This window comes from Hetaerina americana, unplaced genomic scaffold, assembly GCF_022747635.1.
Source record: "Hetaerina americana unplaced genomic scaffold, ioHetAmer1.1.p SCAF_4, whole genome shotgun sequence".
NCBI classification, from domain to species: domain Eukaryota; kingdom Metazoa; phylum Arthropoda; class Insecta; order Odonata; family Calopterygidae; genus Hetaerina; species Hetaerina americana.
Window position 1 is genome coordinate 99,426,001 of NW_027286985.1, and position 12,824 is coordinate 99,438,824.

At 41.3% G+C, this 12,824-nt stretch overlaps 1 protein-coding gene across 1 annotated transcript in view; it reads left to right on the top strand.

Annotated features, from left to right (window-relative positions):
* Positions 1–6,262, top strand: part of LOC139692524 (mutS protein homolog 4-like) — a 28,978-nt gene extending 22,716 nt beyond the window's left edge. The window contains exons 13-16 of the mRNA XM_071590745.1: positions 1,148–1,261; positions 1,377–1,585; positions 1,817–2,054; positions 5,783–6,262. Of these exons, the coding sequence (XP_071446846.1) occupies positions 1,148–1,261; positions 1,377–1,585; positions 1,817–2,054; positions 5,783–6,262 (1,041 nt within the window). The remainder of the gene's footprint in view (positions 1–1,147; positions 1,262–1,376; positions 1,586–1,816; positions 2,055–5,782) is intronic.
* Positions 6,263–12,824: the final 6,562 nt, after the last annotated feature.

Genomic DNA, 12,824 nt, shown 5'->3' on the forward strand with positions numbered 1-12,824 from the left:
TGATGATGACACCTAAGCATTGACACTAGTAGTACCAAAATAAAGAATAGTAGAAAAATACATTCTGTTCTTCCTTTAATGATCAGTTAGATTATTTAATGATTAGGGACAGCATGATGAATTCTCACACTTTTGCAAGAGGAAATAGGAAAAGGACAATGAAACCATGAATTACGGAGGATATTATTAGAAAATAGATCAGAGGAGGAAATGGAATAATGTTAAAACAAAGTTAGGTAGAAGGAAGTACAAAGAGTCAAATAGTAAACTAATATGGTAAAAATTAGAGAAAAAGAAGCATGGTAAAAATGCAGTGTGAGGCAATGGGAAGTTTACAGAGGAAGAGTGAAATTGGTGCACTATCGGGAAGTGAGAAGGGAAAAAAACAATGCAAACAGTCTACTGTAAGATAAACCAAGAAAAATATTGGTCGGGCCAGAAAAATCCATGAGATATGGAAGGAATATATAGAAAAACTAAATGGTAAAGAACTTTGGCCAGCAAGGCAAGACACAGAAAGAGAATATGACGTAGATGAAAATAGCTTATTTCCAGACTTACTCAAAGTTGAGATAGAAAGGGTATTAAGGGCAATGAAATCAAATAAGACCATGAGGGTAGACAACATTCATATGAAACTGCTTTAAGCTTTAGGAAAATTTGGGAGGAAGAGTCTTTATGGACAAATTCATATCATTAATGAGAGTGGTAATTGGCTGGAAGATTTTGTCAGATAAGTGTTAGTTCATATTCCAAAAAAGGGGAAGGCAGTAATATGTGAGGACTACAGAATGATAAGTGTGAATTCACATGCAGCTTAAGTGGTCCTCAGGAATATCCGCAAGTGGATGGGGAGCAGGGTATATGATTTTTTAGCATATAATCAGTTTGGGTGCGGGGAGGGGAGGAGCAGGCATGATAAGGTTTTGTTTTGTTATGAGAGGTAAGAGAATTATTTAGTAGCTTGTGTCCATCCAAAACCTGCCTTAACAGGTGTATTACCTATAACAAATATCCCTCATACACCTGTTTGAACATTTCATTTTGGTTATTGTCTGGAAAAGATAATCTTAAAGATAAATCAAACTAGGTATGGATAGAAAATTTCAAAATGACAAAAAATAATTTATCTTTCATATGTAACCAGGTTGGTTGTTATATACCAGCTGAAAGAGCCACTTTCTGTATAGCAGATCGGATATTTTCACGGATAGGCTTTGATGACAGCATTGAATGCAATGCATCCACCTTTGTCCTTGAGGTTAGTGCCTTTACCACAGTTCTTTTCATTACTTCTCCAATAAGAGCTGTGCTTTGAACACTAGCTTAGTAAACCACAAAATTTTATCATTCTTCATAACATTTTTCTCACTTAGCTGAAGGAAATGCAGTATATTTTGCAAAGCCTCACCCCAATATCGTTGGTGATCATTGATGAACTCTGCCGTGGGACATCAGTGGAAGAAGGAACTGCAATGGCTTGGGCCTTTTCTGAGGAGCTTCTTAAATCATCTGCTTTCATCTTTTTGACAACACACTTTAGCTTTCTGACAAAACTTGCCTCAATCTACCCAAATGTGACCAAGTAAGTTATATGACATCTTTTTCATTCACATTGTGATGGTACTTGTGCCCAACTGTGACTATATGCAAAGACAATGATGTGTAATGCAAAGAAATGTAGTTACATATAGGTCCCTTGTATTAAGATCTTGGTGCACATGACTATCAATGTTGACTACCGAGATCATTGATACATGCAAGGATTTGAATTTTGAATCAAAATTGGTGAATAACTGACACACTTCTCTTGTAGTTATCATCTTCAAACTGAAGAGCAGGATGTCCAAGAACCTGCCCAAGTTCAAGAAAATGGGGACACATTGAGTGTTCCCACATTTGCACGTTCAAGACTGCACTATACGCATCGGTTGGCTTCAGGTGTCACTACTGTTGAGAACTATGGCCTTCGCCTTGCCCAAGTAACTGGACTGCCATCGTCAATTGTATCTGCTGCATTTAGGATACACGGCGAACTCTCCAAAAACAGAAAGGTAAGCAGAACTCATCCATCTTATACTATGTGGTCTTGCCTTGTCGAAGGCCAAATTCTGCATTTTCATGTTTTTTTTGCAGGAGATTACAATTGTTGAACTTTGGAATTATTCCCTGCAGTGGTTAGTTAATTGGTGATGTTTCTTCTCCACTCCTGGAAATTCTCATTGAGGTCACTGAAAAATTGTCATCAGTCCTCCATTCTATCCTATTCCTTGTCAGTCTTTTCATTCCTGCATACTTCCATTACTACTCCCCAACATTACTAGTTTTTTCAATTCATCATTAGATCTTCTCTGTTTTTCTTCCCTTCCAATGTTCCTTCTATTGCAGGTGTCAGTAAATAAACTTTAGTGTCCTTAAAGTGTAATTATGTGGCTCCTCTTATGGGTGTTAACGTTGCCCTAAAGTATATCATTGCCTTTTCCAAAGGACTGCTTCAGTACTTACTCAGTTTTCATTTCACTCCATTTCATTGTTGTGTTTTCATTCTTTTGTTTGTGGTATCGTGCTTACATAACTTCCAATCTTTTTTATCTATGAAGCTTCTATAACAGTAATCATGCTAAATATATTGGTAGTGTTCAGTTGTTTACATAACATAAGATTTGCCTAGATGCCAAGTGGGTTTTCCAGAGGTGGTAGAAAGAAATACCCAAAATATAATTGTCCAAACTGAACTGCAAAGACTGCACCTCCCAAAAATTATTTTATGTTATGGACTGCAAAGTTTTTGACATCATTGAAATTTCTGAGATAGACCAAATATTCATGTTCTTACTGTATGTAATATTATGATCGGGTAAAATTTCACCAAAAATTGTATTTTGAGACTTATTCAATGTGATTTTTAGTTCTGATGTGTGGTTTTTAATTAATTGAGAAATTTAATTAGTCATTTAAAATCCAACTGCCGTTTTACTCACTTTGCAGGAGCTCCATCAGAGGCCTATTGTTTTATTGCTGTTTCAAAACTTTTTGAACAATATACTTTAGCATTAAGTATTGCATCCATTTCCGTAAAATGTCTGATGTATACACTGTGAAAATACACGAGCATTAGGTTTACCACAGTTGTAAGAAAGTGAACAAAATATTTTTTTATCTTTTTTCAATTTTGGGAATTATAACTTATATAATTCAACCTCTTCTGCATATACTTATGATGTCGGATTCTGAAAAACATCACAACACACAAGTTTTCAGCTCAAAAATTGTAAAAAGAGCCATTTGATTTTTCTTTTGCAAATGTTTGGGATAACATATGGAAATTTGTTTTTCCTTCATATATTTCTTTTGTTTCTTGTAACCTTTTGAGATCTCCATTGAGAACTCCTGGTTTTTTGTCAGGCTTCCCAGGACTGAACCACTGATGGTACAAAAAAACCACTCAGTACATCAGCACTCAAAACTTTGGTACATCCATGTTAGCCTATAGTACAAATTAAATCCAGTTACAGCGGTAGGGATAAATTGGTCTGGCAAAGCCTAGCACTGCCGCAAGCAATATGGTGATGCACTCCAGAAAGAGATTACAAAAGGGAATGGAGGATAAATATCACAAAATTCGGATAGAGTTTAGAATGTATCTCAATGACTCTTATCTCTGGCTACTAAGTGACCACAGAAGGTCCTGAATGTATGATGTTAACTTAACTCAGATGAAAGTTTGTTTATGAATTAGAAATAATCAGTCTATTAAATCTGATGGAAGGATCAAAGCACCTTGCTCCCATTCATTCAAATCTCTCTTTTCTCCTCTGGGAACTTGCGTAAAAACACTATCACTGGGATGTCAGCAATTGTGCTTTTACACGTACACTCATGTTTCATATAACAATAATGTTGAGTGGCTCTTCTCAGTAGAAATTTTTTTTAATTACATTTTTATTTTCAATTCAGTTGAATTTTTGGACTTTGAACTAATATAACTATTATTCTTCATGGATGATGCAGTAATAGAATCAGAATAGTTTAAATAATAATGGCATTATTGGATTTTAGGTACCAGTGAACCTTGTGCCATATAAAACCATTTTGACTTGAAAATGTATGAAATGTATTACACCCTTGCATTCACTGGAATTAATACTGTGACCATATGGTCAGTCAGCAAATAGGTATTATACATATTTCTTTTTATTATGTATAAATTTAAACAGATGATAATATTTAATGGGTTTTCTGGTATTCAGGGGGAATTTTTAAAATAGGAATCATGATAATTTGATAATCGGCAGGTAGTTCAGATGGAAGAATTTTCCTGAAAAAGGAAAGAATGGTATGGGTTGATAATTTACAGGAGACAGAATTACTAATTACTAATGATGAAAATGGTACTTCTGCTTGACATCGTCAATAAAATTCTTGTAAAAAAATCAGTCCTACCACTTTTGGGTGCGACCCTGTATGATAATCTCTCGAAAAATCTTTGGTAGTAATGAAGTTTCTTGAGATGCAGAAGCTTTGTGAAAACATGGTCCGACGATCGTTTAAAGGGGGAGTAGCATTGCCATTGCCGGTAGCATTCAATGGTGATTTTTGAATGTCTCCAAATCGCTAAGCCTCATCCGATGAAGGGAATCGCTTTGATCCCCTTGCTACTTTCATTCATTTTTAAACTTGCTGAACTATGGAGGACTGTCATTCTTCCTACTCTCCACCTTTCTCCCTAAATGCGTCTTTATTTCCTCCAATAAATTAGACGCTCGCCCCGCTCGTCTCCAACATCCATCTAACGGAGCCGTATCAGAATTAAGCGCCCATGTATGAAGTACGCGTCATATTGTTGCTGTGATAGTTGTCAGAACTCATAGCGAATAAAACAAGCGGATGACCTTTGTCTCCTGTTTCCTCCTTTGGTTGCCGCAAGCATGGAAACGGAGCCTGGAGTTGACGAAAATGATTGCAACGCAAAGCCGGATGCATGGATATTACGTACAATTAGTGCTGCTCAAATGACATCGCACCCTTTCCACAAAGCTCTCACGAGTATCCCCCGAAGAAGAGTGGTGCATGGGATAGACGCACCCAAATATGCGGACACGGGAGAATAGAATTAGGGAGAGAGCATACACCTTGGAATTCTTCGATCACTGCCCCTGTCTCACTCAAGTAACCGGCGAAAAGGCAATGTTTCACACGCTTTACGTCACTGGCGGCTTGGGTTCTGCAGGTTAACAGCCTGCTCCCCCTACCATGAGTGAAGATTCAAAGCGCTGGCTGTTTCTCTCCGCAAGCAAAGACGTTCACCGAGTATCCCCCTCTCCTCAATCGCCCCGCTTGCAAGTGGCATTTCATTTCATTCAATATTGGCAATTGGAGATTCGAACGATGCGATATATTCCAGTTAAATGACAGACTATTGGCTGCGGCCAGAGCCGTAGCTCTACGGGAGCCCTTTGCCTCCAATTCCCGCCATTACTTTGTCCCATATCCAAAAGGGCACTTGGAAAGGCCTGGAAGCATTTCCATTTCCCTCTGTGTACTAACTTTTGCATTTGGCATCCTGGCATTCAGAGAGGCTTAATATGATGTGAATCCTTCGGGTTTAAGAATGGTGGTGGAATGTTTAGGTTTAATAGATTTCTTTGCTAAATTAAGGTCACATTCACGAGGTAGATTAGACAAAATCGGTATTTTAAAATTTAAAATAGGGTTATGTTTTAATTTTATGCACATTTTACTGTGGTGCTTGTACAATGAATCGTTATTAACTTGCTTTCAGCCTTTGCCGGCCGTGGAAGGAGAGGTAGAAACCGAACACAAAGCCCACCGTTTAGCTGGAGAACTTATGCATTTGGCGGACGATTTGGCTGATTTTTTGGCTACAGATAGCTTTGGCGAGGCTGCAAAAGAGAAACTACTGGATGAATATAAAGATCTTACTCGACAGGGCGTGCAACTGGGCTTAGTTTCAGAAACTGCAGTTGGAGCAGTCGACAACTTCTCAGAGAATGTGCTACCTCAAGCGGACGGCTTAGGTGTGGAAGTATCAGGGAGAATGGATCGAGAGGACTCATGCACGACCCGTGGAAATTCGGAGGAATGCCCAGAGGAACACCTCAGTCAACTTTCCTGCCCCAATGATGCGAATGTGAGCCTCGGCCTTCTCGAGCCAGTGGACCCGTCACCTCATGATGAACCAACCGCAATGGAAATGGTTGAACCTGTAATTGTTGAATGCGATGTCATCATTGAAGGGTGAACGTTATGTTAGAGTTTTGCAAGTGTGCAGCCTCTCATATTTATTTGTTCTTGTTGATTAAGTTTTTAGAATGTTTGCAAAGTTGTGCTTTTGTCATAATTTAGCTTGCAAACAATAACAGTTGATGTATTAAGTTCCATCAGTACGCATTGAAATGGTCATCGGTTCTATAAACTGTTGTGTTTATTCTTGATGTCGCTACTTATGCCGTTTCTCTAATGCCCTTGGAATCAATTAATGTTGTTCCTACTCCACACCTGGCACCAATTAAAGGAGAAGGAAAGGCAGTACATAGCTCTGCCTTTAGTTTATTGACAACTTATATGGTACTGTGGTGAGACCGACGAGCTACGCGGTGAAAGTCCGAGGGGGCCTAGTCTTGCGGGATCACAGAGGCGCACGGCTAGGGTAAAACACCCCTAGTATCGATGCTGCCGCGCTTGTAATCCCCTCCGGAAGTTCGGATCGAGTCATCCTTCAATGCCGTAGCAGGTCGGACTGAGCATGGTACTGAGGCGAGGCTGACGAAATGCGAGCTACGCAGTTGAAGTCCCAGGAGGCCGAGTCTTGTGAGATCGCAGACTCAACATGGACACGACTAGGGTCGGACCCCCCGAGCATCGATGCTGCTGCGCGTATAACCCCCTTCAACGGTTCTTTGGGCGGATCGAGTCATCCGTCGATATCATAGCTGGCCGGGGCCAAAGAGTTAAAGGAAAGGGTGAGTGGATTCGCCCCCATGTCCCTGTCCCCGCGTACCCCCACTACGACATCACCTAGGGTAAGAAAAATCCGATCCTTTCATGTTACAAAAATTATACTCGTACATGCATCAAAAAAGATAGATAATCATAGATATAAGTGATACTATATAAATGATCTTCAGCAAGCCCTTTGTGTGTGTCAAAAATAGCATAGAGAGGGGCACAATACACAAACAGAGAACCCCTTCATAATCGCAAGAGGGTGCGAGTAAAAAATTGTCCTCTGTTTAGCCACTTAAAAAATTATAAGGTTCCTTTCCTTAAAAAGGCTTTCACAAATAGGTTAACTTGATGAATAATTAGTGCAGTGCTGATGAATCCATCAGTGAACTTTCCCCTCAAGTTGTCCGAACCGGCGAGGAACACTTACCCCGTGCCTCACATTTGCCAAGCGATGGTGTCGTCGTCCGAGGCTTAGGCTGACGGCGCCAGTGCTGTGCGTTGCCGCCGGCCATCGAAAAGCCGCCTCCGCTGAGGTATTGGTGCATGTCGTTACTGTAGTACACTGAGTTGCGGGACGATGTGTAAAGGGTCCCTCAGAGGCCGGCGGTGTTGTGGAACACTTCCCCGTAGTGGGCGGCGTACATAACGGCCTGGGCTGCATCCGGAGCATAAATGCCGCCTCGTCTTCCGACTTCTCCCTTATCTCTGGAGAGGCCAGGGAAGTTCTCATGTTCCCAGCGCGCCATGAGGCGCTGGTAGCACTGCTGCTGCCTCCACACCTCGTCCTCCTCGATGTCCGTCGTTAAAAAGTAAAATCGGAGCAGTTCCTTCAGCCGATACCTTCACTAACATCGGGAGTACTGTGGCACAAACTCCGAGGAGTTCTTGGTTCTCTACTTCATTATTCCGTGCCCCACACAGCATAATTGAGAAATATGGTACCTTGATATTCCCTTGAATGCGCAAAAGGAGCCACTTTCCTCTCCGGAAGACTTATCCATCATAACTGAGGCTACGGGCCGCCCAGGGGCAACGTAAGAAACACCGTTACATAAAATATAACACGGATTCACGAAATCACCGATTTCTGACTGGCTGGCGTTAGCATCGCCTGTCTCATTACTTGCGTTTTCCCCAAATTTTTCTCTCACGGGTTACCCCTCTACGTACATATATTTTCTGAACTGAGACTACGGTCCGCCCAGTGGCAACGTCCGAAATACCCTTGCATAAAATACAATACAGATACACGAATTCATAATTTTCTGATTAACAAGAATAAGGATTCGGCTGTGTTTGGGAATGAGGGTAATACGGGAGCCTTGATAGAAGTGGGAGGGATGGGTTTGAAGAAGCCATTAGAGTGGTCGCTTATAATACACAATACCAGTAAAAAGATAATATAAGTGGTAGCCGAGTACTTTAACTGTATTGCGATTGAAAATTGAATGTCCTATCTACCAGCAATCACCGCGTAGTTATCTTTGAGCTCAATATGAAAAGAAGTAAAGTAAGACAAGAAAAGTCCAAAAATAAATATAATACCGCGGACAATGAAGGAACTATCTCATAGCTAACTCCTTTCCTTCTTCGTTGGAACACGAACACGAATTTTCAAGTGCCTAGCCATTAATACGAGGGTCGTTCCTCCTACACACCTGGCATCAGTTAATGTCGTTCCTAACCCACACCTGACACCAACAAATGTCTTCCCTACGAAACAGCCTACGCAAATTAATGTCGTCGTGATTTCAAGGGCGAAGGGAAGGTAGTACATAGCGCTGCCTTTAGTTTATTGACAACTTATATGGTACTGTGGTGAGACCGACGAGCTACGCGGTGGAAGTCCGAGGGGGCCTAGTCTTGCGGGATCACAGAGGCGCACGGCTAGGGTAAAACACCCCTAGTATCGATGCTGCCGCGCTTGTAATCCCCTCCGGAAGTTCGGATCGAGTCATCCTTCAATGCCGTAGCAGGTCGGAGTCAGAGGAAGGGGTGAATGGACTCGCCTCTCTTCGACACATGCACGTACGACCATTACAAGCGTCGTAACAGGTGATATAAATCAGGTTTGTTTCAATGTGGTACATCATTAGCTAAGTCAAGCTGAAGATATTTATATGCTATGTATTTGCATAATAGGATACATTATTTAAATGGAGAATCACAGTTTTTATTTTTCATATTGTTGTGAATTCGCGAGATCCATAGTTGACATCACCCATATATCCATTTAGAGCTGCCACCTGCCAGAAAAATCTAGTAAACCTAGATCGTGAGCCAGGGCATTCATAAAAAAATCACTAAAATATATTTTTTTGTTCCGGGCTTTTATTCTCTTTGCCACAATACGACACCGATTTCGTCCAGTGGTTAAAAAAGGAGGTCTGAGTGGGTGATTTTTCGTTAGATTTTCCCGTTCCCCTTGCTAATTTTAACTAAATAAATGAAAAGTACTGCTATTAACTGCCGGTGTCCTACCATCATTATTTGTTGGAATGCATGTCTTCCTGTGATTGCACTCTGAATCTGAGTCAGGATGGCCAAGGCGCGATTCGATTTGAGGATTTGGCCCTTGGGAATCAAATCCCACGTTTAATGCCCTACGTAAGCGTACATCAAGGATCAAATCCGAAGGATGTAATCGTTTTAGTCGGACGTTCAGCCCGCTCAATAGTTTTTCGTCCCAGAAATGTGATCTGCATGGATACATCAGGATTCAATTAGTAATAGTGTAAGCCTACCTTGGTTGTTAACAAAATCCGAATAACTATTGATATGGAGTAGAACTCACCCTTTAAAATCAGGAGTTAAAGGAATTTGGTTGTCAGAATTAAGTGCCAACCCTGCCATTGTTGATTCAACTACGATTTTTATTATTAAAGCGGTCGAGATTCCTATAGTTATGACACCTTTCCTTTCTTTTGTTGAACTTTAATTGATAATCCAGCGGTTTGATATCCCTCGCAGCTAAAGTTGTTCTCAGGATCATAAACAAAAGGATAGAGAGTAGGGCAAATGATTACTTAGGGGATGATGATTTTGGGTTTAGGAAGGGCAGAGGTACGCGTGATGCCATTGCAGTAATGAGATTATTAATCGAGAGAAATATAGAACACAACCAGGAGGTATTTGCCTGTTTCATAGATTTCGAAAAAGCGTTTGATAGAGTGAACTGGGAAAAACTAATAAGTATGATGCAGAAAATAAGAATAGATTGGAGAGAAAGGAGGCTAATCCGCAACCTGTACATGTCTCAGACTGCTCAGGTGCGGGTGGGGAACGGGGAGTCCGGATGGGCAGTGTTGGGAAGAGGTGTAAGGCAGGGTTACCCATTATCACCGTTGCTGTTCAACCTGTATGCAGCGGAAATGATCAAAGAGGCATGGGAAGAACTGGAGGTAGGAATGAAAGTGGGCGGGGAATTCGTAAAATCAATTAGGTTTGCTGATGACCAAGCTTTAGTTTGTCAGTCAGCCAAGGGGCTGCAAGCATTGCTGAGTGAATTGGAAATTCAGTGCGACAGGTATGGGATAAGAATCAACATTAATAAAACAAAGGTTATGCGATTTTCTAGAAAGATAAAGGCTAAGCTAAATATTAAAATAGGAGGGCAAAAACTAGAGCAGGTAGAACAGTTTACGTATCTCGGTAGTGTTTTGGACCAACACGGTCAAAGTAGTAGGGACGTAAGGAGAAGAATTGCGCTAGGCAAAGAGGCTTTCACAAGGAGGAGGGAGTTGATGACGGGGACTTTGAGTAAGGATGTTAAGAAAAGACTCGTAAAAACTTTGATATGGAGCGTAGCTATGTACGGTGCGGAAATGTGGTCATTTAAGCAGGAGGATAGACGTAGATTGGAGGCTTTTGAAATGTGGGTGTGGAGAAGAATGGAGAAGGTGAAATGGACAGAGAAGAAAACAAATGAGGAAGTACTTGGTATGGTGGGCGAAGAGAGGGGTTTGTTGGGAGCAATCCTATGGAGGCAGGAAAAGTGGATGAAGGGGGTGTTGACCGGCAGTGGGATGTTGAAGACTGTGATAGAGGGAGAATGTTAGGCAAACGAGGAAAGGGAAGGAACAGGATAGGGATGTTGGACGGGATGAAGGGAGGAAGAAAGTACTCAGAGATGAAGAGGGACCTGATGTAAAGTAGGATGATGGATTTTGTGTTTCGTAAGGAGTTATAAAATATCTGTTTGGTAGTTGTGTCCATCCAAAAACCTACCTTAACTGGTAGATTACATTAAAAATCCAGCGGTTAATATCATTGCTATACTTTGCTCAAGTCTGGCCTGATTGATCCACGAAGGAATCTCGAGTGAATCCAATCTGGAATAATTCATTCCATTTGTTTTTCATAAAAATTTCATTCCAACGCTTTCGTTACCGATCAATTCCGGTGAACTAAAACCTTGGCTTGAAGCCATTTAAATTAACCATTCCGAACGATAGAGTAGCTGAGGATATTTAAAGCACCAATGGTTGACCATTTAAACCGGTCTAATTTTGCTGTGTTCCCTGTGCAGTGAGTTTTTGGGTATTTACCCGAAAACTCACTATACATGTACAGGGAACCAATATTACACTCGTGGAATGGGTTAAATACTTGAGGGTAACGATAATTAAGAAGTAGGGAAAAAACATTCGGGAAATTTGCGGAATAACAAATAAAAAGTCAGGATCCATAAAAAGGATACTTGGGCATTGTAATGTGAGGGTCAAGGAACTTTGTTATTTCACGTTAGTAGGCCCCACCTTGAGTATGCTGCAATAGTATGGGATCCTCATGAATTAGGTATAATGTTGGAACTAGATTGAGTCCAACGTAGAGCAGCTGGGTTTGTGAAAAGTTATAGTGAACAAGGTAGCAGTGTCACGACGCTATTGGAAAAATTAGGATGGGAGCCGCTAGTTGACCATAGGCTTAAATGCAGGTTTAATTGACTGCGTAAATTGGAGGCAAGTTACTTATCTGAGGATGTTAAAGACATATTACAGGTCCCAACTTAATATGTTAGATCAGATCACCGGCGTAATATCAGGGAGATGTATTGTATCCAATGGGCAAACAGGACAGAAATGTAAAGAAAGGATTAAAGAACACCAAACATGTGTAAAAATTAAGAACATAACATCCCTCTTTGCAAAGCACCTCGTCGAAAGTGACCACAACAGTGACTTTGCGACAAAAATTATTCATTTTGAAGAAAAAGGTCAAAGGCTCGATGCTTTGGAGCAGTTAGAAATTTTGAAATGTGTCCGTTGGAAAGATGGCCTTGCCAACGAAATTTTGTATCCCTCCTACTCCCCACTCCTAGACCTACCACTCTACTAAGTCAAAAATGTAATTCTCTTTTCTTCCCAGCTACATTGTAACCTTTTTACCCCTCCAACCTCCCTCTCTGACCAACCTCCCTCCTATGATCAGAAGGTATATATAGCCAGCGTACTTCTATGAGGACCACCTAGGCACCATGGAAGGAAGAGGTGACCTATCTAGGCGTCATACTGGATAAAAGACTGACATTCAAAAGTCACGCTCTCGCTGCCACCAGGAAGGCAAGAGGAAGACGACTGCAACTCTCGCCGCTGCTGCGTTCACCGTCCCTCTCTATCAAGACAAAGATGTATCTATACGTGGCGGCAATTCGCCCAATCTTGATGTACGCTTCACCGGCATGGAGTGGCAGAATGACTCAGACGGCCTTCCACCACTTGGAGGTGACGGAAAGAGGGGCACTCAACTGTATACTTGGGCTTGGCTGGAACTATGCCGCAGAAATTCTCCACGCCTTAACTGAAACTGCGCCCATCGGAGATGTCATCAAGACTCGCGCGACGGCCTTTTACGAG